This window comes from Protopterus annectens, chromosome 7.part0 (assembly GCF_019279795.1).
Source record: "Protopterus annectens isolate FY-2018-M chromosome 7.part0, PAN1.0, whole genome shotgun sequence".
NCBI classification, from domain to species: domain Eukaryota; kingdom Metazoa; phylum Chordata; order Ceratodontiformes; family Protopteridae; genus Protopterus; species Protopterus annectens.
In genome coordinates, this window is record NC_056739.1 from 9,673,078 (window position 1) to 9,697,269 (window position 24,192).

The 24,192-nt window shown below is 40.9% G+C and overlaps 1 protein-coding gene across 1 annotated transcript in view; it reads left to right on the forward strand.

Moving 5' to 3' along the window:
- LOC122806214 (mitochondrial glutamate carrier 1-like) overlaps positions 1-24,192 on the forward strand; it is a 67,065-nt gene that overhangs the window by 19,290 nt on the left and 23,583 nt on the right. Inside the window, exons 5-8 of the mRNA XM_044076442.1 lie at positions 5,006-5,096; positions 7,967-8,085; positions 16,349-16,538; positions 22,842-22,996. Coding sequence (XP_043932377.1) covers positions 5,006-5,096; positions 7,967-8,085; positions 16,349-16,538; positions 22,842-22,996 — 555 coding nt within the window. The remainder of the gene's footprint in view (positions 1-5,005; positions 5,097-7,966; positions 8,086-16,348; positions 16,539-22,841; positions 22,997-24,192) is intronic.

Sequence of the window (24,192 nt, forward strand, 5' to 3'; positions counted from 1 at the left end):
AACGACATTGGGAACCTCCAAACACTTGACCCGACCCAGTTAGGCTTTGTGAAGGGCAGATCATGCCTACTAAACCTGGTTGACAGTCACCAAGGCCATAGACGAGGGAAAGGGGAGAAAGGTGGTTCACACAGCCTGCCTTGACCTCGCCACGACTTTCGACATCATTCCCCACTCGGGTATTGAAGAAAAACTCACCAGCCGAACATAAGCCGCTACGTCACGAGATGGGTTGGCTTACAGACAGAACTCCCATGGTAAGAATAGTGGGCTCCAGGTCCAGCTCTAAACCAGTCACAAGTGGTGTCCCGCAAGGCTCTGTCCTGGGACCCCTACTGTTCAGCATATACTTCTCAGAAGTACAAGCACACAGGAGAACTATGGCTAACCAAGTTCGCCGATGACTGCAAACTGGGAGCCATAATTGACTCTCTGGCTGACACGGACATCCTCCAAAAGGCTTTACTGAGACTGACACCTGGTGTCAGTCATGGCCTCAAGCTAAATGCCAAAATGCCAAAAATGCATAGTCATCCCGTTTGGGAAAAACAAAACACCCATGAATTACCACATAGGTGGCAGCCCCCTTAATACAGAAGAGGTAATAAGAGATCTGGGGACCCAGGTAGATAGTAATCTCTCCTTTGACAATCATATTGCCAAAGTAGTTGGGAACTCCTCCTATGTGGCCCATCTAATTACTAAAGGGTTTGCATCTAGAAATAAAGAGGTTATAGTGCCCCTGTACTCGACATTCATTAGACCCATCCTAGAGTAAAATGCTCCATTTGAGATGTACCTCACAAGACACTTCCAAGAGGATTACTGGTCTCAAACATATGTCCTATGCAGCCCGACTGAAAGTGGCATATCGCTTACTCAGAGGTGATCTCTGTCTGCCTGGCTTACAAAGCCATGTCCAACTCAGAATTGATGGATTTGTCCAAGTCACTGCGAGCCACGCGCTCTAGTGAGCTAAACCTCGCCACAACAATAAATAGAACATGCTGGAGGGATAGATTCCTGTCACACAGACTCCCCATGCTTTAGAACAAAATTCCAAATTACATCAGGCAGAGTCCCTCACTAATACTCTTCAAGAGAAACCTATGGGTAACAGAAAATACACCCCTGGGGGTCACTTCATTGGCTCTGCTTGACAGAGGGATCAGTTAATTAATCAATGGGGCGGCGAAAGCTGACACACTCTGGCTAGGCTTATAAATGCCATCGGGCAGATAGCCTAGTACCTAATATGTTACATTCAGGAATTTTATGCCACAAAAAGATAGTTTGTATAAGTAGTAGTCCCATTTCCCACCATTGGGGGGGTCTGTCTGTTTTCTCTATCTCTCAATGTGTTGGAATGATTTGGGGGACATGCATCAGACTAAAATGCATTATTTCTGTTAGAGTATTTTTAGGAAGTCGAAACTCCTGTATGCAGTACATAAAACTGATTATCTTTTTTTGTAGTACATAACTTAATTTAGCTAGTATTTAATTGATTCACTAGTATTTAATTGATTCCATTTTGTAGCTTTTTCATTATAGAAAACATTTGTAACATTTCAGTAAGTATTGTACCTGGAAATCAAGAGCATATGAAACTTTTCAAAATCCCTTTGTAGCCAACAGTGCTAAAAAGGAGAGTCTCATTTTTGGTTTTGAGCTTATTTTTATGTAACAGGAAAAAAACTTTAATCCTATGGAAGGTTCATAACTTTTCACGTGGGCACATGGGGAAACCCCACAAAACTTGTTTTATATGGCTGACGAGCTTCTACTAATGAAAATGTAGTAGCCAAATGTACAGATTTCCAGCATTGACAAGTTTTACTAGTATTGCTGCTTTAACTAGCTGTTAGCATTTAGTCACTCAGACTCCTAACTTAATTGTCTTAGTGTCTAAAAAGGTGAGGTATAACAAGTGTATGACTTGCATATTTTAAAATTTTAAGTCTTGATTTATATGTAACTGTTAGAGCACTTGTTGAGTTTTCCAGTTTAAAAAAAAATGTAGAATGTTGTTTGCTGCATCTGTGTTTTTCATATTGCAGACATTGGTCGCCGTGGATTTTGAGGGCTAGCCGATCTGGCGAAGCCACGTTGGATCAAATCATAAAATGGTTTTTAAAGTACTGCTTACCATTGTAATCAGGCTTAATTTTATGTTTTCCCTTTTTTGTAGAACCTGCTTTATTACACTTTCATCTTTAAAGTAAAGGGTCATATCATTTCTTTCTCCCTGTCACAGACTTCTGTATTCATATCTGCTCTTTCTGCTAACCATCTGTGTGTTTGTCTCTGTGCACGATATCGAAATCAAAAGCTGTGCATCAAACAACTGTAATTTTCCACCTTTTCTTAAATTTTAGGTTAAATGTTTTTAGGTGTCCTAATAAGATAGACAAAAGTATTTTATTTCAGAACAGTTTAGAAAATAGTTGCAACTTTAAATTCTGTTGATGCTAACCATGCGAATGCATAAAAATTGCTTGTTGCTGCTTTGTTTGTTATTTTGCTTTGAATTTACTTAGAACATATGAAGAAGGCAACCTTATTTAGCTATAGTCCTTTAGAATAAAGTATACGAAATTGTAAATAAGGAGTTTTCTGATCACCAGCTGTGTTCTTATAACATGTGATCTGATTTGGTTCTTACATACATACTTAATGCATGCAGTTTCATTTAAAAAAAAAAAAAAGGTAAAGCCTCAATGGAATAATTTTTTTTTCATACTCCTTAACATTTTTCTTGGTGATCTCTTGTTAAAGTTTGATACCTGCAACCTCTGTGTGGTTGTCAAATCCAGTTTGGATACATATACCTGCCAAAAAGAGCTAACTAAACTTAAGTGCTTAGAAAAAGGGCTCAAATGAAGTGCCAGGAAATGTAGTAGCATCATCCCCCTTCATGAAGCAGAAGTGCTGTCTGCATTGCACTGTATTGAAAACCTGCCATTACCATACTAATTGATGATCTGCAGTCTGGAAAGGGGGTTGATGGCCTGTGGTTATCATACTTGGTAACAGTGGTTATGAAATGTACTTTTTGCCACAAATTGCCAAAGTCCTCTCTTCCAAAACCAAATAAGTTCTTGATATCCTTTCTGCTATAGCTTGACCTGTTCTAGATTTAATTGCATCTATCTAGCCAGGAATGTTTAAAAAAAAAATTCCTAACATTATCTCTGGTCTCAAAACCTCAGCTGCTAGGAGAAACTGGATCCCTTGTTCATGTGGTCACTGTCGTGGCTTCTGAATGATTTAGGCTTGGGATTTCTATTTGGGCTTCTGAAACAATTTGAAACTGGATCTCTTGTTCATGTGGTCACTGTCGTGGCTTCTGAATGATTTAGGCTTGGGATTTCTATAATTTGGGCTTCTGAAACAAATTTATATCCCATTTTTGTTCTATCGAAGTACTTCAAAATTGTTTGCTAATGTGTGCAGCCTTAAAAAAAAAAAAAAAAAAAAAAAAAGGCCATGAGCCCTTTAGACATGTTTTGAGTAGTGACTCCAGAGTAGTGTCTGGAGAAGCTGGACTAGTACAATTCCAAATCGCAGAGCATGGCACCAGCAGACAGTGTTCAGGCTTGCCAATGTGTAATGTAAGGATAAGGTTAATGGTTTAAGATCCAATAACACACAAAACTAATGCTAAAATGGTGAGAGAAAGTATGTAAACATTCTGGCAGGTTGCCCAGAGCTGGTATTTGTTCTTGCTGCTGATAATAGTCCGCTACAGTGATCTTTTCTGGACAAAAAAGATGCTAACATTTCAGAACAGCACCATCATAAATGCAGTGTGTGTCGGGCAAATTCAGCATTGTCCACTGTATGCTAGTTGTTGCATTTTCTTTCTTTTTCTCCTTCCCCCTTTCTGTAACTAATTCCTGTTTTCTCACTTTTCTCATTTTGAGCGAGTAACATGCATGGCTTTACAAGGCTCTCCTTGTCATTTAATTCCATTTTTTTTCTTTTACAATCTCTTCTACTTACTTTTTAGTGTATTGGTTATATGTACTTTTCTTATTGTACATGCTGCGTTATGTTATATACAGACTATAAAATAATTTTTTGCATGTCAAGTGTTCTCTTAGTTTTGGGAATTTTCCCCACTTAAAATTTGTTAAATGGATATATTTTTTTTCTTGCGGAGTCTTAAATTCTGTTAATTTCTTCTTTAAGCTGATAATGTAAATGTGGTTTTCCTTGTCCCTACTGGGAAGGTTAAAAATTGAGAACACTGTTTGAAATAAAATGTTAAAACTGCAGCCCTTTGGTATAATATGCTGTTTGATTTAAAGGAGTACAGTATAACACTACATGGCATAGCTGTTAAGGCAGAAGTGTTTTAAACATTTCTAGTACTTTTCAATATTTCAGCAGTGCAGGAATCTCAGTAAAAGTTTTTTTTTTTTTTATTACCCTTATTAGTAGTGACATTAATAGGGTGGCCGCGGTGGTGCAGCGGTTAGCGTTGCCGCCTCACAGCAAGAGGTTCTCTGGTTCAATTCTTGGCTTGGGTGCCTTATGTGCGAAGTCTGCATGTCCTCTGGTCGCGTGGGTGTCCTCCGGGTGCTCCGGTTTCCTCCCACATCCCAGAGACATACTGTAGGTGGATTGGATACTCTAAATTGGCCCCACGCATGAGTGCGTGAATTTGTGTGCCTTCTGTGGAAGGTTGGGCGCCGGGCTGGCAACTCGACACTGTAAATCTCCACTGCCAATCATGAAGCGGACAGGTGATCTGCTGTGGCGACCCCTAACTGGGAAAAGCTGAAAAAAGATGATTAGCAGTGACATTAATACTGGCATTTTGATTTGTAACTGTAGTCCTAGACCAAAAACTTCTTGAAATAGTTTATTCAGTATATTATACTTAAGGGATGCTGCTTACATATAAAAAATAAATTAGAAAACACAAATTTGTTTTGCGTTCTGTTTGGTTTAAATCTGATTAAAACTGCATTTGTAACCATTTTACTTTTACTTCCAGGTGCTGCTGTTAACCTGACCCTTGTAACCCCAGAAAAAGCAATTAAACTTGCTGCAAATGACTTTTTCAGGCATCATTTTTCGAAGAGTGGGTAAGCTGTACCTTTTTTCTTTTTTTTTTTTTTTCTTTTTCTCCCTTTTCCTTATCTGTATTATTGGAAGAGCCTGTTATTATATGTAACGGTATCGTAAGTTGTCTGCTTTGTGAATTATATGCTTGACCCATAAAACTACTGTCAGCATGTCTTGTTTGCCTTTCAGTCAGGCACCTTTCTCCACGTGCGCGCGCACACACAACACCACACAAGTTTTATCATGATAGAGCACCACCTTTGATTGGGATCACCCAGGTATTGACTGCAGCCCACCCCCATGTCTCGGAGGAGGGTTGTGTGTTCTTACCCCACCAAAGAGCCCCTTGTCGATGCTGTCTCTTCTGAAGCCTTGATGGGGAACTTTGCTAAAACCTGATTTTTATATCTGCAGTATGCGGGGCATAGACCATTCCTAAAGATGGGGAAACCTTTGACCATCTTGGAAATGATGTAAGCTGGTACGAGTCAGCAGGATTGTATTGGGAAGTGTCTGGGAAGCTGTGTATGGGATTTTACGTTGGAACATCAGATGGGATCTTTGATTCTTAAAGAGGAGAGGTTAGACACAGTTCTTTTGCTTTATAAACCCAAGAGGAAGGGTTAGGAAGGGGTGGGGTGAGGGGTAGTACAAGAGTGAAGGAGTAATAATTACTAAAAGTATAGGGCATAGTTTAATACATTTAATGACAATGGTAGGTGGTGCATCATAGGGTTAGTTATTGGCAATCTGTATGCATAAGTGGGCAAAATGGACTCTGGCTGCTCCTTCGGGTACTACGTTTTATAGTATGGGGAAAAGTCCAAGGGGCAGAACAAGAGTTAAAGAGCTTAATGTGATGACTGAGCTGGTTCCCTATTAGAAGACCGAAGACTCATTCTTTTGAATGCGTCTTGGTCGAACTCAAAAGCCTGAAACGGCAAAATATCGAAGCGGCTTTTAAGCGCATTCTTTCCCTGGGAAGGAATTTGCTTGGTTACTTTGCAGTTTGTGACACTAGTGCAGTCTCGGAGTAGGTATATAAATAGGGGGGTGGGGGTGCGAAGCCCTCCACTTAATGTAATTTTTTTTTCCCTAGGAAAAAAATTGCTGTTCTAACAGTAATTTTTCGCTTATATAGGGGCGATTAATAACCATTCGCTTAAGCGTTCAGTGATCTAATATAGACCCAACCTGAGCCAAGGGAAGAATGAACAATAGGAAGCAATGGCATTGTTCAAATGAAAATGATTTTATGTGGCGCAGAGAGGGAGGGGGTAGGTTTCTGGAAGGATATGCAAAAAGTAGTAAACCTTCACTAATGGCTTTATGAAGGGAGGCAGTAATGTCTGTGGAGCTGTGCACTGGAGGGCATCTTCCTGAGAAGCCGCAAACACTTATTTGGAGATCTTAGAAATAATGACTCGTTTGTTTGGTCATTTGTTATCTGGGCTGATGAAATGGTCCAGGGGCTTTTTTCTGCCAGGAAACTGGGCTAAAAGTAATTACCAGGGCTTCCCATAGAGAAATTTAATTTAATTTTCTGCTCTATACATGTTATGTGATCTTTGCATGTATCATTTTTGTAGCTCAGTTTGTCAGGCTTTGTTACATGCTCCTGGAGTTTTGGTGGTTAACAGAGGCAGGTTTTGTATATCCCTAATATGTTTGAAGACCAGCCTTCAATTTGAGGGTATTGCCATTGTTGACTGCAGTATGCGGGCATTATTCAAAGTGAGTTTGAAGGCTAAAGGGTAGTGTCTAGTTAAATGGGAGGACATTTTTGTGCATTGGAGCAATGACTTGCATTCATGACTCTTGAGACAACAGTGTCTTTATCCTTAATTATGATAGCAATGTGGAAAAATGTAGAACTGCAACTGGAAACGTTTCCTAACTTTGGCATTGGTACATGCAATCCTTTCCTTTCTTGACACAAATGTGAGCAAGTTTGAAATTCTGTAACAGGCTCATAAAATTTAGGAGAAGGTGTAGCCATACCCCCCTAAACATTTGCAATGCTTTTGCTAATGAAGTGTGGTTCTTTTGTGAGTCAGTTATACTGATGGTCTTCCTCATTTAATTCTTGAGTACCAAAATAACTACTTTTACAGCATAATCAGTTGAGTCTTTGTAAAGGTTTTTCTCTTTCCTTTACCCGATCGTCCAAAATTTGATACTTGGGGATGGGGCGCTTTTTTATTCTCTGCATGTAAAATAGGCATTTGGTGAAAAGGAAGATTTTTTTTTTTTTTTTTTTTGCATTTTAGAAATTGTCATCATAGTGAACAAAAAAAAAAATCTGATTCATGACACCTGTTCTATTATTTCCATATTTTAATATTCAAACGCTAACAGGTAAGTTAAGTGCTGAGAATGTGTAGTAGTCCTTATGTGTTTAATTTAAAATATGATCGGCTTGCAGATAAATGCATGAAACAAGCCGTTAACAGCAGACCAAAATTGTTGCTGACATTTCTGAGCATTGTGTACTATTTTGGATATTAATGGTCATTTATTTAAAATGACTGTCTGGTTTTACAAAGGAACTATCTGTAATGTTAGAATTTTTGATAAAATGACCAAATACTTGGTTCGTTCATAAGATAACAGTTTGAGCTAAGGAAATTGTCCATACGTTTGTGTTTAAATGGTGTATTTATTTCAACTTGAGTTTTACAATGTGAATAGGATTTACAGTTCAGGAAGTGTTCTCATCTGTTCCTGTATCATAGAGCCTCAAAGTAGTGGATGCACAAGGAATTTCTCCTACAGATGCAGTGGAGAACAAGTTAATAGTGGAAAAACACTCTTGTGTCCTGACCTTTTTTTGCCTAGGCATGTACACGTATTAAGTGATTTACCATTTTATTATGTTTCTTTCTTTTAGGAAGGGCCTGACTGTAATCAAAGAAATGCTCTCTGGTTGTGCTGCTGGGACGTGCCAGGTCATTATTACTACACCAATGGAGATGTTGAAAATCCAATTACAAGATGCAGGCAGACTTGGTAACCAGCTTTACCTGTAAATATATTTATTGGTGTTGTCTGTGATGTGATGAGCCGTTAATGCAGGAGGGTCTTCACATTTACTTTAACAAAGAAGGCCCTGATTCACCATTCCACACCATTACAGCATGTTTGCAGGGAAAGAATGCAGTGTAGAGAATGCATCAGCCACTTGCATCATTGACCGCTTTGGCTGTAGTTTTTGGCTTCTGTACACTTCCAAACCCACACTCTTCGAGAATCTATTCCCCTGTATCAACTCCCCAGATTAACTTGTAAGTCAGAAGCGGGTTGTTGTTGATGTGGGTTCTAAAGAGTCCACTATCAGTGATTCCTTAGTTCTGAGAGATTTCTCCTGTGTGTGTGTGTGCCTGTGTGTGTGTGCCTGTATGTCATTTAATGACTTGCATTTTAAAATATTGTCATCCAGTGTTAAGCATGACAATCTAATGAACTGACCTTTTTACCACATTATATTTAGTTGTAAATATTTCCACTTGTGTAGTGGATGTAAGAATTAAGACACATCAATTTTGGAAGCATATTCTTTACTTCTAAAATCTTTGTAGATACGATTATCCAAAAAAATAATACCTTGTGTGAAACTTAAAAATTGTGTAGTATTCTCCAAACAGAGAAATTCCCTTAATTTGGAAATGTCCCCTTCCGTAATACAAATGTATCATCTAAAAGCACTTGTTTGTCTGAATGTTCTCTTAGATTCAGCCATCCAATCACGTTCCATTTCACTAAGCCATATTTGCAAATGTAGGTGCTATAGCTGCTCCAATGGCCATACTTAATTTCTGTTTGAAAGTACTCTCCTTCAAAAATAGTAATCAATTCCATGAATTTATATAACCTATTTCCTTTGCTGAGACAAACTGTGTCCAAAAGAATGTCTAAATCTTGTGGAGTTATTGTGAAAAGGTTTTTGATATTAGTTGTTACTAAATAACCCATAAAAAAAAAAAAGTAGAATCCACAAGTATTTTATTGTAAGCGCTTTCGTGCACTACAAATGAGTGCACTTCCTTAGATGGCAAACCTTATTTATAGTGTTAATAAACACCAATTTACAAATTTAATTAATTAGTTTAAATTATTAAAGCTACCCTTACATTTAAAAACACATAGCATAATTAAATGCACTCGTGAAAAAACAAATATAAAAACCTTATTGTATTAAACCATGTAACAGGCTTTCAAAATAGTTTTTCGTTATTGGTATATATTAATTTTGTTTAACACAACATTTAAAAGTAAAATATAAAAAATATTTTTTTATAAAGAGACATTGTTTAACATTAGTAATATATACCAATAACGAAAAACTATTTTGAAAGTCTGGTACATGGTTTAATACAATAATTGTTTTTTTCACGAGTGCATTTAATTATGCTATGTGTTTTTAAATGTAAGGGTAGCTGTAATAATTAATTGATTAAATTTGTAAATTGGTGTTTGTTAACACTGTAAGGTTTGCCATTGTGTGTAAATTTGTCTGAGGAAGTGCACTCATTTGTAGTGCACAAAAGCGTACAATGAAATATTTGTGGATTCTATTTTCTTTTTCGTTTTATCAGTTTTGTTTTGTGCATTTTTTTCAAGGTTTATGACTGAAAGTAGTGGTAATCCACAGTCTCAAACTTTAAGTCCCAAAAACCACTCCGGTAGTGGTTCTATTGTTTCTACTTCAGAGGCGAATGCCATTGGTACCCTTACAGCTTTGGTCCAGCAGCTATTGCAAAAAGTAGATGACCTGACGAGGAGAATGTCTGATCAGGGAATGCATCCATCTGTTAGACCAAGACCAGGCGTAATTTTTAATTCTGGTCATAATATTCCACAAACTTCTTGTTTATCTACACCAATTCCAGTCCAGTGAGCTGAAGAGAGTCTGCAAACACACCGACGGATGGTAGTTGTGTTAACAATAATCCTGCCGTAGCAGGCAATGGGTTCAACAACAATTTGAATCATGCAGGTGAGACTCCTACGTTAAACGATTTCATTAAAGTACCCAGTATGTTCCACGTATGAGACTCTGGTAACCTTTCTCAATACCATGGACATCAAGAGCAGACTAATGACATTGTTTTTCAAATTTAAAGAATTTGATCCTAAACTCTTGAAATACAAAAAGCTACAAATTGAAATTTTGTATTTCAGAGAGTGTATTAGGCTCCAAATAATACCTAAAGGTTTGCGACAATGGAAATATCCATCTGTGGTTATTAAAAATTCCATTTACAACTTATCCAATTGTTCGACAAACAAGGTTTGGAATTTTTAGAAATGCTTGTCAATAACTATGATAAACAAATGCTTGATCTTAAACAACAACTAGAAATACTTGACAATGCAAAGAGAATAGATTCTGATCTCAGTCGCTACGAGCATGATTATAAAAGAATTTTTTCAAGTATTGATTAGTTATTGTCCAAAGTCATGGATACTAAAACCCGTAAAATTAACAGGGACAAGCTCGCATATGAACAGCATCGAGCTTATCCTGATCCACCGCTCATGCAGAATTCTGATTCTATTGGTTCCTTTGTTACCTTTGAGACTAACAACATGGGTTTGTCCCATTTGGATGACACCATTCGCCTCGAGCAGATAATGCTGCTAGTGTCGAGCAGATAATGCTGCTAGTGGTGTGGAAGTCTGTCGAAGTGAGGATTAAAAACCAAAACCAACAATAGACAGTACAAACACATTATTCCAATAAGAGGAATAATAATCAGGATTTTCACAGGGGCAATTTCAAGACTACATCGAATGCAGGCAATTTCAATCGAGGCCAACGTCAACACCGCAAAAAGAACAACCGTCGCAGGAGGTAACCATAGTAGACCAACAAGGACATTTTAACAGTTCTTAGTAGCTAATGTGTACAATTTTAGTTCCACGGTAATTCCATAAGATATGGTTGAATTTTTGACCAAAAGTTTCAGTTTTGTGCCAAACACTAAGCCTAATTTAGCTTGGTCGTTGTGTGATCTAAAAGTTTTTGTTCACAAAATTAATTTAATCAAAATAGTGTTTTAACAAATGAGTATGTGGCAAGCATTTTTAACTCTCTGTTACAAAATTAGCACTATTTGAAAGAATGTCAGAAATTCATTTCAGGGCTTTAATAGCTGATTACTATCGCAATTTGGGCATACAAAATAATAACCTTTCAATAGAGGAAAGGGAATTCATTAAATATGTCAAAGATACCCGTGTCATGCAACCAGATAAAGGTGGTGGAGCTGTGTTTTATGGTGGAGCTGTGTTTTATGGATGAAGTAGTATGAGAACAGGATGTATAAGATGCTTTTGACTACTAATTATGTTAAGGTGTCATTAAATTAACTTAATCAAGCATATCAGCGTATTAAAACATTTTTAAGTAAATTTATTCATTGATGCATCTATTTCCATTCATACCTATCATTTATTTAACAATGCAAGCTCCTTTAACACCCATCATGGGGTTCCTAAACTTCATAAGAGTATTCATGACCCTCTCTTGCGTCCTATTATAGACGGTCGCAAATCTATTACCTATGCTTGTGCTAAATGGGTAGATCTTAGGCTTAAAGAAGCATTGAAATCAGAAGCTCAAATTTGTCGTGACTCCTGGCATGTTTTACAGCATCTCAATAAAATACCCTTTGATTCATCTTTCCTTACAGTGGATATAAGGGACCTTTACACTGTAATTCCGCAGGATGTGGGTATCGAATGGGTAAGGGGTTTTTTGCTTTTGAAACAATTCCCAGGTAAAGACATTGACCTGATTGTATCCCTTAGTATTAAGTAATAACGTTTTTATGTTTAAGGGTGAATTCTCTTTACAAAAATCAGGTGTTGCCATGGGCTCTATTAAGTAATAACGTTTTTATGTTTAAGGGTGAATTCTCTTTACAAAAATCAGGTGTTGCCATGGGCTCTCCATACGGAGGTAGCTTTGCCAACTCAGTCATGGCCTTCTGGGAATGTACTTATTTATTTTCCCATTTCCTTTTCAAAAACATGGCCGTCTGGTACACTCGTTACCAGGACGACATGTTTTTTATTATGAAAGGTAATATTGATGATGCTCAAAACTTAGTGGAAACCATGGCTACTTTCACGCCTTTTTTGGAATTTACATTCCAATTTCATGAGGATAGAATTAATTTTTTGGATATCCTTTTAAGTAAGGATGTGCCTAATAATAGATTTAGGACAACTATATATAGGAAACCTCTTTATAGTAATTCTTTTTTACATTTTACAAGCAATCATCCGTTTTTTTTCAAAAAAGAGGCGTTGTAAAGGGCCAGTTGGTTAGAGCGTCTATGATGTCCTCTAATGATGACTTTGTACAGAATGTAACCGTTTGTGAAACATGTTTATTAATTGTAGCTGCCCTTTATTAACACCTTGATTAAAGAAATTGGGTCCAAGAGAGGAGTTCAATATCTAGTTAATGATAAATATACTTGTGAAAGTCAAGGGGTTGTTTATCTAGCCACCTGCAAATTATGCCCAGCATTTTATCTGGGCAAAACAGAACGTCAACTTAAACAACGCATTTATGAACATATATAGGATCTCTAGAGGCATCCAAACTAATGCATTAGCAAGGCATATAGGTGAATTTAGCACACATAGTTTTGAATTTATAGTAGTGCAGAGTGTTTCAAGGAACCCAAGAGGAGGACCATGGCACCTCAAATTAGAAGAGCAGGAGCTTTTGTGGCAGTTACAATCTAATGCACATGTTTATCCTGGACTCGACAATGCCTGTTCCATAAAATGTTTACTTAGAGAGCTTTAGAACGTTAAACAATGTCTCTCTCTAAAAATATAAAAAAAATTATATTTTACTTTTAAATGTTATGTACAATAAGGTATTTATATTTGTTTTTTTTCACGAGTGCATTTAATTATGCTATGTGTTTGTAAGGGTAGCTTTAATAATTTAATTGATTAATTAAATTTGTAAATTGGTGTTAATTAACACTAAGGTTTGCCATCTAAGGAAGTGCACTCCTTTGTAGTGCACGGAAGCGCTTACAGTAAAATACTTGTGGATTCTACTATTTTCTTTTTCTTTTTTTTATCGGTCTGTTTTGTGCATTTTTACTAAATTAATCCACACATTATTGTAGGGTCCCAACAAATGCCAAGAATCCCTTAAGAACTGTGGAAACTTATCTTGATATTCCATTTGTTATCCACATATGTTTCTGTATAAGTTCTGACTTCCCTCCCCTCCCAGAAGTAATTGGTTTTGGGGCGGGGTGTCTCCAAGACCCCCGTCTATCATTCATGTAACAGAAATGTTTGGCATAATTTGTTTTGGAACTGTTGTCGTATGTGGCTTTTGTTGCGTATTGATAAATGGGTCATTTATTATATGTCTTCCTGTATGCTATTTGACACCTTTGGATACTATTTTGTATTTGTCCTCTTGCAACATACTAAGCATTTTTGAAGTGTAGGCTCTAGAATCCATAATTACACCCCCCCCCCCCCATATTCTGATTTCATTATTATTATATCCATATATTCCAAAGGTAATTATGGGGTATAGAGGTGGGTTGTACATACTTGTGTCTGTACAAGTGGGGGGGCACGGTATACCTATTGAAACAACTAACCATGCAAAGTTCAGCTTCCTAATAACTATTTATTTTAAAACATTACTGGCCCAAAGGGTGACCATTAGTAAACTAGTAAAAACCTGGTTCTGTATGTGTGCCCATAAAACAGTGTTACTGTAATTGTAATTTAAAGTTCTGTTCGTTCTCCTTTTCGTATGTTACAATTTTGTCAATACGAAAATTGCCCACCACAGTTACCAGTGACTTAATAATCGGACACGTCCGTCCTTGTTACCACTGATTCCACATCCGTCCTTGCACTATCCTTCTGCGAGTCTTTTCTGCTGATCTGTCTCCACCCCTATTCTGTAGTATCCTGTCTAATATTGACTTGGACAGTTGCCCTTCTGGGATAAACCTTCTCTGTGTCATAGGCTTCAACATTAAGAGAGTATCAAGGAGTTCTTTGTTTTTGTTTGTCACGTTGCTGAATACAAATCTTCTTGGTTGCCTCGTTTTGTTGACACACTCTGTCTTGCTGCTGACAAACTAGTCGTTCCCTTATGAAGTGGGCAAGCAGTCTACTTTGCATATTGTTCCCAGTCTCTCTCTAGTTTCTCGACCTTCCACATCTTAATGAAATAAACATGATCTTCAAATTTATTAAAAACTGTATTGTAGTCCAGTTTGTTAGATATAAAAACAGTTCCTCTGATATCTTGTTCATATTTTCCAACTCTTGCCATAATTTTTAGGATCTCCAAATATACCCACCTAGTTCTACTGAACAATGTATTTGTCTCCTCACATGGGGATTGTTGCCATCATTCGTAACAATGGTAGAAGTAGGTAGACATGTTGTAGATGCTGAATCATGTGTGTGTATACTTGGTTACATAAAAAAAAAAAAAGCTGTTAGAAATATACTTTTGTGAGCAACAAGGACATTATTAGACCTTATATGTTGGTATGTTAAATTAAGAACTATAGTTTTGTTTAAACATAATACAATCAGATAGGGTTTATAACATGCAAAACTGAGTTGAGATTAAAATTACATTTTTAGCATTTACTAGGGTACATTTAACCTCTGTAGTTCAGTACTTTGGTGTGGACATTGCAGTGAATGTTTCTCTCTCACTTTTTTTTTTTAAATTATACACATACCAGAAGAGAGACTGCAGGTATGTGCAGAAAATGGTTGCACGTGATTTAAGTTATGAATGTTTTTATAGGAGTTGCAAGGAAACTGAACCACTGGTCCATTTCCACCTTACCCCTGTTTTAATGGAGAGCCAGGCCTGTTGTCCAAATCTTTGTTTTTTAAGACGGCCAGTGTGCGTAACACTGCTTAATTTGTAGATGGAGTTTGTGCCAGAGAACAGGTAGTTGCTGCGTTACAGATTCATCCCTTTTTCTAGTCTTTGTCTGAGTAGATTTAGATCTCTAGTTGTAGTCTTTGCTTTGCTTTACATTTATTAGTAGTCTAATGACTTGGATCAAAGTCATTGTCTGTAAAATACATTGTTTCCATTTCTAGTGTCTCTTAGTGTAATTTTATTTTTGCCACTGTATCTTTCCATCCGTGGATGTAATCACTTTCTCTCTGTCCCTCTCAGCCTTATTTCAGTATGTGGTGGTTGAGGCCATTATCCAGACTGCACAGAAGAATCAACTGTGTGTGTTCATGTGCCCATCTCCATTTTATAACAGTTTTCTTTGAACCCCTTCAAACTTTTGGCTCCCACCACAATTTAACCAGAGTTGAAGCTACAAGTTAATTGTTCTGTAGTAAATGGTATGTAGCATGCAATTTTCATTTGTCAAGTCTTTTTTTATTTTCTGAACCAAGTGGCTCCTCTGACTCTTCCAGTTAGCCTCTTTGACCCTACTTAAGGATGTCTGCATGGGGACCCTACTTAAGGGTGTCTGCATGGGGCAAACTGTAGGGTGTCTGCATGGGGCAAACTTATCAATCTCCCACTTCATTCCTAGATGGCACCAGATCTCTGGCTGGGTGGGATCTTGCAACTCTCATTCCCCACATACGAGTTCACTGACTATCCCTATCAGGGTGAAAATTGGGCACATCCCCCTCCTGAGGCTCAGAGCCTAATTGCCATTTCCATGGAGTTAGCTTACCAGACACCTCTTTAAGAGGTAAGGGTAGGAGCAGAATAGTCAGGAGGACAAACCTAGCCTCTGTAAAAGTTCTGTCGATCAGCCTTATAATTTTAGCAATTAATAGATAAAAACAAAAGCGCCCTGCACACCAACCATAAAGAATGTTGCTCACTTACCCCATATGTACCAGTTTGGGCCAGAAAGCATGACGCAGTGCTTGTTTTACGTAGACCGTGATATCTAGGTTTTTTCATTGGTGATTCTCTGCAGGAATGCTTCTTACTGTTCTGTGTGTGTACCTCTGAATTTCTAATGCAGGGGACTTGACTGCTGCAGTTCAGCCCTTCTTCAGCCCTTCCTCCATAATGTACTGTGATGTGTTTCTGCATATAGTCTCAGTTGTGGTGGGTGACCTGGCATCCAGTACTTTTTTCCTGTCCTGACTTTGTGCTTTTATATTCTACTACTTTTTCTGGATTTATTGTAAGCAAATTAGCCTCTATGCGACAGGAGTACAATAATTTCTAATGGTTACTTGTTTCTTTCTGTTGCAGCTGCACAAAGGATTATCGCAACAGTCCCTTCAGCCAAACATGCAACTGCCAGCCCAGTTTTAACAAGAGCATATAATGTAACACCTGTACCTGTTATGAGGAAAATATCTGCCACACAGATAGCTGCAGAGCTCTTCCGTGCACATGGTATTAGTGGGCTCTACAAAGGATTAGGAGCTACTTTGTTAAGGTAAGGAATAGTCTCTTGATAATCCTTCCCTGCCATTTTTTTTCCTTTTGCTGCCATCTGGAGAGTTTTAATCTGGCTGAGTGTACACCTGTGTGGAAATTGTATGAAAGCAGTAAAGCTTGAGAGGATGCACATAGTATATTTTCTCCACGGACATATTAATCACAAGTTTAAAGGATGAGTGCATTCTACTGCATTTATAAAATTTGTGTATGTAAATAAAGAAAGGATGCATTTATTTGTTGGTGCTTCTATCTCAGTGTATTTTCACTAAAGTAATCCGTTGCTTCTGAGTTACAAACATAAATTTCTGGGTGGGCTGTAGAAGAACGTTGTACTGAGGATTAGTGCAGCATTGGTTTTGTAACTTCTATGTATTGCTTAAACTTGTGTTTTGATGCTTTATTATTGTGTTCGTCAAAACAGCATTACACTTTAGCCTAGCTGAAGTAAATTAGAGCAAAAATAACATCTGTCACTGCGAGCCACACGCTCTAGTGAACTAAACTTCGCCACAACAATAAATGGAACATGCTGGACTATGACTTAAAACAAGCCTTCCTCACTGAGTAACTGATGGCATATTCTCGCTCAGCAGTTTTTTTTGCCACATTTGTTCACTCAGTGTGTATACTAATGCATTTGCACACACCATGGTTGAGCACGAATGAACTTGGCCATTGCACTGTATCAGTGAGTTCATTTCTTTGTAAGCCTTCATGTGTTCTCACAGCTGACTGCATGTTGATGGTTTGTCTAGCTCCCAGTATTCATAAAACATTAACATTTACTTCAGACCTACAGAAGATAGTTGTTGAAGTTGACTAGTGCAGGGATTGGTGGGGTGTGTGTTTAGTGGGGAGGTTTGTGCAGTCTCCAGGCCAGTAGAGGAGCAGCTTAAGATCTTAGAAGTTGGCTTTCTAGGCTTTTGTCAGCTCCAGCCCCGACACATGAGAGAGAGGCTTTTACTCGAGTCAACAAAATTAAAGGAAAAGACAATCATCCAGTTTTACAACAGTACCACAGCTGGAGCAACAAGTTAAAAAAAATAAAAATCTGATTCCAAGGCTTATAAATCAGGAAATCACTCCTCTGAAGTAGGAGATTCATTTGTCTGCAACCTGTGGGTTATGGATCCGATATCGGATCCGAACCGGCATGGTTTACCAGCTATGGATCCAAGCTCTCAGCTCCTCCCCTCACCCATAATGCCCTGCTCTCCCCTCATGACCTCAGATCTCGTTTGCCGCGCTGGTGACCAGATTTGTGTTCCCAAGCTCTTCAGCTAAGTGCAGTTTTTTCAGTATTTAAAGTGCTAAATTTTGTTTTTTTGTGTGAAAGTTGTGTTTTTCACCGGGACCTGAGGAGGAGGAGACCCGATCTCCGTCGAGGCTATCGAGGAGGCACTCGGCCTACCTCGGTAGCCTCGTCGAGATCAACTTATAGCCTGTCAGACGCTGATCTGGATCGGATGATGAGAAGGTTCATCCAGGCCCAGATGCAGATGGGAGTGCTCTTGCCCCCCCCCCCCCTCTGGGGGGGAGCTCGACCCCTTTTTTCAAGCCAGTTGCTCCTTCTCCGACCCGCTACCCGGGTTCGGAGCAGTTGGAGCAGAGCAGCTTCGGAGCCGGGGGTGGGTCGGCTCCGATAGTACTTGGTGTACTTCGGATCCGACCTCTCGGAGCCTGGATCCGAGCTTCGGATCCGGGGGGGGTCAGTGCTCCTTCGGCGCCGTCTGTCGGAGCGCACTGCCCTTTCGGATCCGAGCGCTTCGGCTCCGATCCACTCCTCGGATCAGAGGGGGAGCCGATTGTCGGATCCTTTGGTCGAGGTTGGCTCCCCTTCGGCTTTTGATGTAGTGGAGAGGGCCCTGTTTAAGATCTCCGGACCCCCGGCACTTGCTTCGGCTCCGTCCCGCGCTCCCTCTGCACTGGGTCAGGCTTCCACCATCCGGCCCTTGGGACAGCCCGCTCCTTTGCCCCAAGCTGTTCCCCTGGAACAGGTTACTGTTTGCGAGGAGTCCTCTGACAGCCCCCCGGAGGATGTTCTCCGCAAACATGTGCAAAATGAGGCACATTGACTCCCCCGAGTCTCTCACAGAAGACACTGATTTGGAGGAAGGGGAAAGGCTCCCCACGGTCACCCCCCGAGGATGTCTCATTTGGAGACATCATGGAAGTGTTCCGCATAAGGGGGGGTGGTCTGCCCCCAAGTCTTCCTCGGACGAGTCCGTGTTCTTGGAGGCATTTGAAGTGGGCCCGTCTACCTCTTGGGTGTCCCCTCCTGCCGACCCCCTGGTGGACTTCATTACCACCAGGGCGTGGAAGGAACCGGACACCGTGGAGCCAATCCCTAAAAGGCCCGACCGTATTCTCAGTCCCCCGGCTGACCGTGCCCATTGGAGTAAGGGGCCTCCGGTAGATGCCATGTTGATGGGCGGCCACCAAGAGGGAACTTGCTCAGGAGAGTCCCTCAGTCCATCCCCCGACAAGGAGTCTCGGATGATGGACCGCTTGGGGAAGCGGATGTTTAGTTCAGCGACCTTCTCAGTGAGGGCGCTGAACTATTTGGCACACGTGATTAGGATGCAGCGCGATCTTATTAAAGAATACGCTGCATCCCCCCCAGAGTCCATGTCGGAGGAGGACAAAGTGCTGCACTCCACCCACATGGCCACTCTCAGGTCCATCACCAATACCTCTATGCGGCTACTGTCCCATGCTACGGAAGGTGCCGCTAGAGCAGCAGGGGCAGGCCTAGTTACTAGACGTCAGGCCTGGCTCCGTCATTGCGATTTCTCAGAGCCCTTCAAGGCGTCATTTGCGAACGCCCCCTTCGATGGTTTTGCCCTCTTTGGCAAAACTGTTCGCGACACTTTGACCCAGAGCGAGAAGGACGGGAAGACGCTGTCTGCCGTCGGAATCTGCTTCTCTGCTCCCCAGAGGCCCTATTCTAGGAACCAAAAGGGACAGAAGAAGATGTGGTTCCGAAAGTCGCAGCAATCTCGGTCTGCGTCCTTCCGTGGCAGAGGAGGACAGGGAGGGCGCCGCCCTAGGGGCAGAGGGGCTCCCACGGCCTGCGCAGCAGCCCTGAGGGGTTGCCCGGCTGCTCCACTCTGGAGGCAGTCGGGGAACGTTTTTCGGAGCACCTAGCGGCATGGGAGTCAATAACATCAGACCGCTGGGTCCTCCAGATCATATCCAGAAGATACCGTATACCCTTTCTTCATTTGCCAAAATTGAAGTCCCTCCCCGACGTTCCACTCGGTCAGTGGGAGGCCACTTTGGCAGAGATTGGCCATCTGCTAAAGAAAAGAGCCATCCAGCCCGTCCCCCCAGACCAGATCGGATCAGGGTTCTACTCCAGGTTCTTTTTAGTGCCAAAAAAGACGGGGGATCTAAGACCAATTTTAGACCTTTCACTCTTGAACCTGGCAGTTTCCAAGGAGAAGTTCCGAATGGTCACATTGCAGTCTATTCTCCCCCTTCTGGGAGAAAATCACTGGATGTGCTCCATAGACCTCAAGGATGCGTACTACCACATACTAATGGACAGGCGCTCCAGGAGGTTTCTCCGCTTCCGGCTGGGAGCCAGTCACTACCAATTCCGGGTCCTTCCCTTTGGTCTCACCACAGCCCCCAGGGTGTTCACCAAAGTATTAGCAGTGGTAGCGGCCCACCTGAGGCTTCAGGTCTTGGTAGCGGCCCACCTGAGGCTTCAGGTCTTTCCCTACCTGGACGACTGGCTTCTCACCGCCCCAACAAGGCATCTACTACTATTGGCGCGAGACTCCTTTCTCCAGCTTGCTCCCCGTCTGGGCATCACAATAAACACAAAAAAATCCAACCTAGCACCCACGCAGTTCATAGATTTTATAGGTGCCAGGTTAGACACAAGGAGATTAAAAGCCTTCCTCACTGCGGACAGAGTTCAAAATCTGCAATTCCAGGTGCGGGCCATTCTCCACTCAAGCTCAGTTCCAGCGGAGTTGGTCCTAAGGGCCCTAGGGTCCATGGCGGCAGCAATAGCGCTTCTTCCTCTCGCCAGGTTCAATATGCGCATCCTTCAATGGACACTCCTAGTTCAGTGGTCGTATCTTGCTCTTCCTATGCATCATCCCATTGCGATCAGCAAGGCTTGCAAGCGGTCCCTCCTGTGGTGGCTACACTCTCCAGATCTCCATGGAGGCCGCCCGTTTTGTGCTTCTCCCCCTCTCGCCACGGTGACCACGGACGCCTCACGCCTCGGGTGGGGGGGGCATTTTGTAGGCCGGACGGTACAGGGCACGTGGAACGAGACCTTACTGCATATCAACGTTCTAGAGATGAGAGCAGTGCTCTTAGCGTTGCTAGCACTTCAGGCCTTTCTTCCCTTGGGAACAATTGCGATTCAATCGGACAACATGTCGGTTGTCTGGTATATCAACAAGCAAGGAGGAACCAGGTCTTACCCTCTTTGTCGAGAAGCCATGAGAGTGTGGGAATCTCCAACCGCTTTCTCATAGCAACGCATATTCCGGGTCGGTCCAACATCCTGGCGGACAAACTCAGTCGCACCATTCTCACCCCTTACGAGTGGTCTCTCAATACTCGGGTAGCGGAACACATCTTCGCACGGTGGGGAACTCCTTGTTGCGATCTTTTTGCCTCTCCCTCAAACACCAAGTGCGACAGTTTTTTCGCTCTGATACCTCCTCCCGGAGGTTCCCCAAGAGATGCTCTGGTGCATGCTTGGCCACCCGGTCTTCTTTATGCTTATCCCCCCTTGCCTCTGATGCTCCAAGTTCTTCAGAAAGCCTCTCGGTTGGGGTGCAGAATGATTCTCATTGCTCCATTTTGGCCTCGACAGATCTGGTTCCCCTTCATAAGGTCTCACTCAGTGAATCCTCCTTGGATTCTAGATCCCATTCCGGATCTGATATCTCATCCATCCCACTTATCTCCTCCGAACCTGGACAACCTGAAGCTGACCGCTTGGCTGCAACAGTTCCACTCTTGATCAGGACTCCCGGTATTTCGTCCCCTGTTAAGGCCATCCTGGTGGCAGCTCATAAGCCATCCACTAGGAAAGTCTACCGCAGCAAGTGGAAACGGTTCTCTTTGTGGGCGGAGCGGCAAGGCCTAAACCCCTTCACAGTTCCTCTCCCTTTGGTGCTTGATTTTTTAACCACTCTTTTTAATGATGGTGCCAGCAGTTCCACAGTCAAAAGTACAACTTGCGGCAATTTCTCATTATCACATTAGTCATGACTCCAATCCACTGATGTCGGCCAAGTTATTTAAGATTTTCCTTAAAGGTACTTTTCTTCTCAGGCCCCCGGTAAAGCAAGCGGTTCCTCCTTGGGACCTTTCCTTAGTTCTCCAGGCCTTGACCACCCCCCCCCCTTCGAACCGGCGGCTACGGTAGATTTGAAATTCTTATCTTTCAAGACCGCCTTCTTAGTAGCCATTACTTCGGCTACAGTGTGTGTATGTGGTTTCACTTCATAATACTGAAATATCACAACACTGAAAATGAGAAATCTTCATAATATGGAAGCTCAAAATCCTGAAAATAGATACGATACATATACTGACTGTAAGCAACAAAAACCTAATTACATTCCTTCAAATTTAAGCAGGGGGCAAGCACCCCTGCACCCCCCCATGGTGGGCTGTGCCCCCACACCCCCCGCTACTTAAATATATCCACTCCAAGATTGCACTTGGTGTAGTGAAGTGCAATCTTGAAGTTGATATATAATCTTGAAGTTGATATATTAAGTAGCAGGGGTTGTGGGGGGTGCTTATACATGTGGAAAGTAATGTGATTTATCTTGTTTAAACTCACTATATGTATGCTGTGTGTTTTCAGGATTTTGGTTTCAGTGTTCTGAATTTCAGTATTATGATATTTCAGTATTATGAAGTGAAACTGTGTGTGTGTATATACACACACCAAATATCTTAAGCCCTACAACAATGATCTGTTTGAACATGTACAGTTACATTAAGTTTGCTTGGACAACTGCACTTTCCCTATTATCTGCGCGAGACATTTTGTATTCGTAGGTGCTTATTGTGTGTGTGTGTGTGTGTGTGTGTGTGTGTGTGTGTGTGTGTGTGTGTGTGTGTGTGTGTGTGTATACACACCAAGCCCTACAACAATGATCTGTTTGAACATGTACAGTTACAGTAAGTTTGCGTAGACATCTGCACTTTCCTTAACTATTATCTGTGTGAGACATTTTGTATTAGTAGGTGCTTGTTTTAAATAGTAGTGGTTTATTTGCCTTGTTTACCTGACATTATGTTTGTTTTGTAGGGATGTGCCTTTCTCCGTTATCTACTTCCCATTATTTGCGAATCTTAACAAACTTGGGCAAAGATCTGCTAGTGAGAAGGCTCCATTTTACGTCTCCTTTTTAGCAGGATGTGTAGCGGGCTGCACAGCAGCAGTGGCAGTAAATCCTTGTGATGGTATGTTTACACATCTTGTAGCTAGACAGCATAAATGAAGGTAACTGTGTAGTAAGAACAGAATGAAAAAGATTATTCTACAGTTGTACGATGTTGCAGGCATATTAACATTTTATTTTATTTTTTTTTTTTTTAGCTTTTGAAATGTTAAAGGTATTTGGGCCTTTTCCCATAAAGAAAGGTCTTCAGTGCAGTTATTGCATGCTTAGCAAGTGTCAATACAAATATGGGGACCATGTTGCACACTGCTTCTTTAATGTACTTTACATTTGTTGCCAACTAATGGTACAGTTTTTTAATTATGCATTAGTTATTTTTATTGTATATTGAATAAAACACTGCTTGACATAGAATAGTGTACAAAGACACAACTAGCTGTGTGAATCATTACTAGGAGAGTGCTTGCTTTATAGCCTCTAGTTGCCCACATGCCGAAGTATTTCCATAATTGCATAGTTTGCTCAGCAGTTTGGTCCCGTTTTTAGTCAAACTGTTGAAGTACCTGCATTTCCTTGCTGTTTTTGAAAGTTTTCTGTAATGGTAGTTCCCAAGTATTTCTGTGATTGTAGAACCTGGAAAAAAAAAGCCTCTATATTGATTCGGGGGGGGGGGCTGCATCTTGAAGGAAAAGCCCAGTTTTAATGTGGGGATGCGCTTACATGGCCGATCTAATGACAGTGTTGAAATCTGTGTACTGTTTTGTGCATTGAGCAGTAGTACACAAATATTCTCTTCATATTGATAAAACTTTAGGGACTCAGGGAGGAATGCTGACTGTAGTTCTGTAATAAGAAGTTATTATGTTTTCTTGGGCAATAATAGCTTCTCTGCAACCCATAAATCTGAAGTAGGGACTTCATTTGTCAGCAACCTTTTGGGTCTTGGATCCAACTTCGGATTCAAGCCGGCAACTTATTTTACAGCTTGTGGATCTGCACTCCTAGCTCCTCCCCTTACCCGTAATCCCCTGCCAACCCCATCTATTTTGCCGCTCTTAAGACAGCAGGATTTTAGAGCTCCTGGCGACTTACCAGATAAGTCTTCAAAACTTGTCAAATTAGAAATCTTTTTTGGTTTAATTAAACAGTGTGCGTGGTTTAGGATCCCTTTTTGTTCATTTCATTAATTTTTAGTGTAATTCCTCCCCTTGCTAGTTCGTGTGTGTGTGTGTTTTTGGGGCCTGGTGTGTTTGTGTA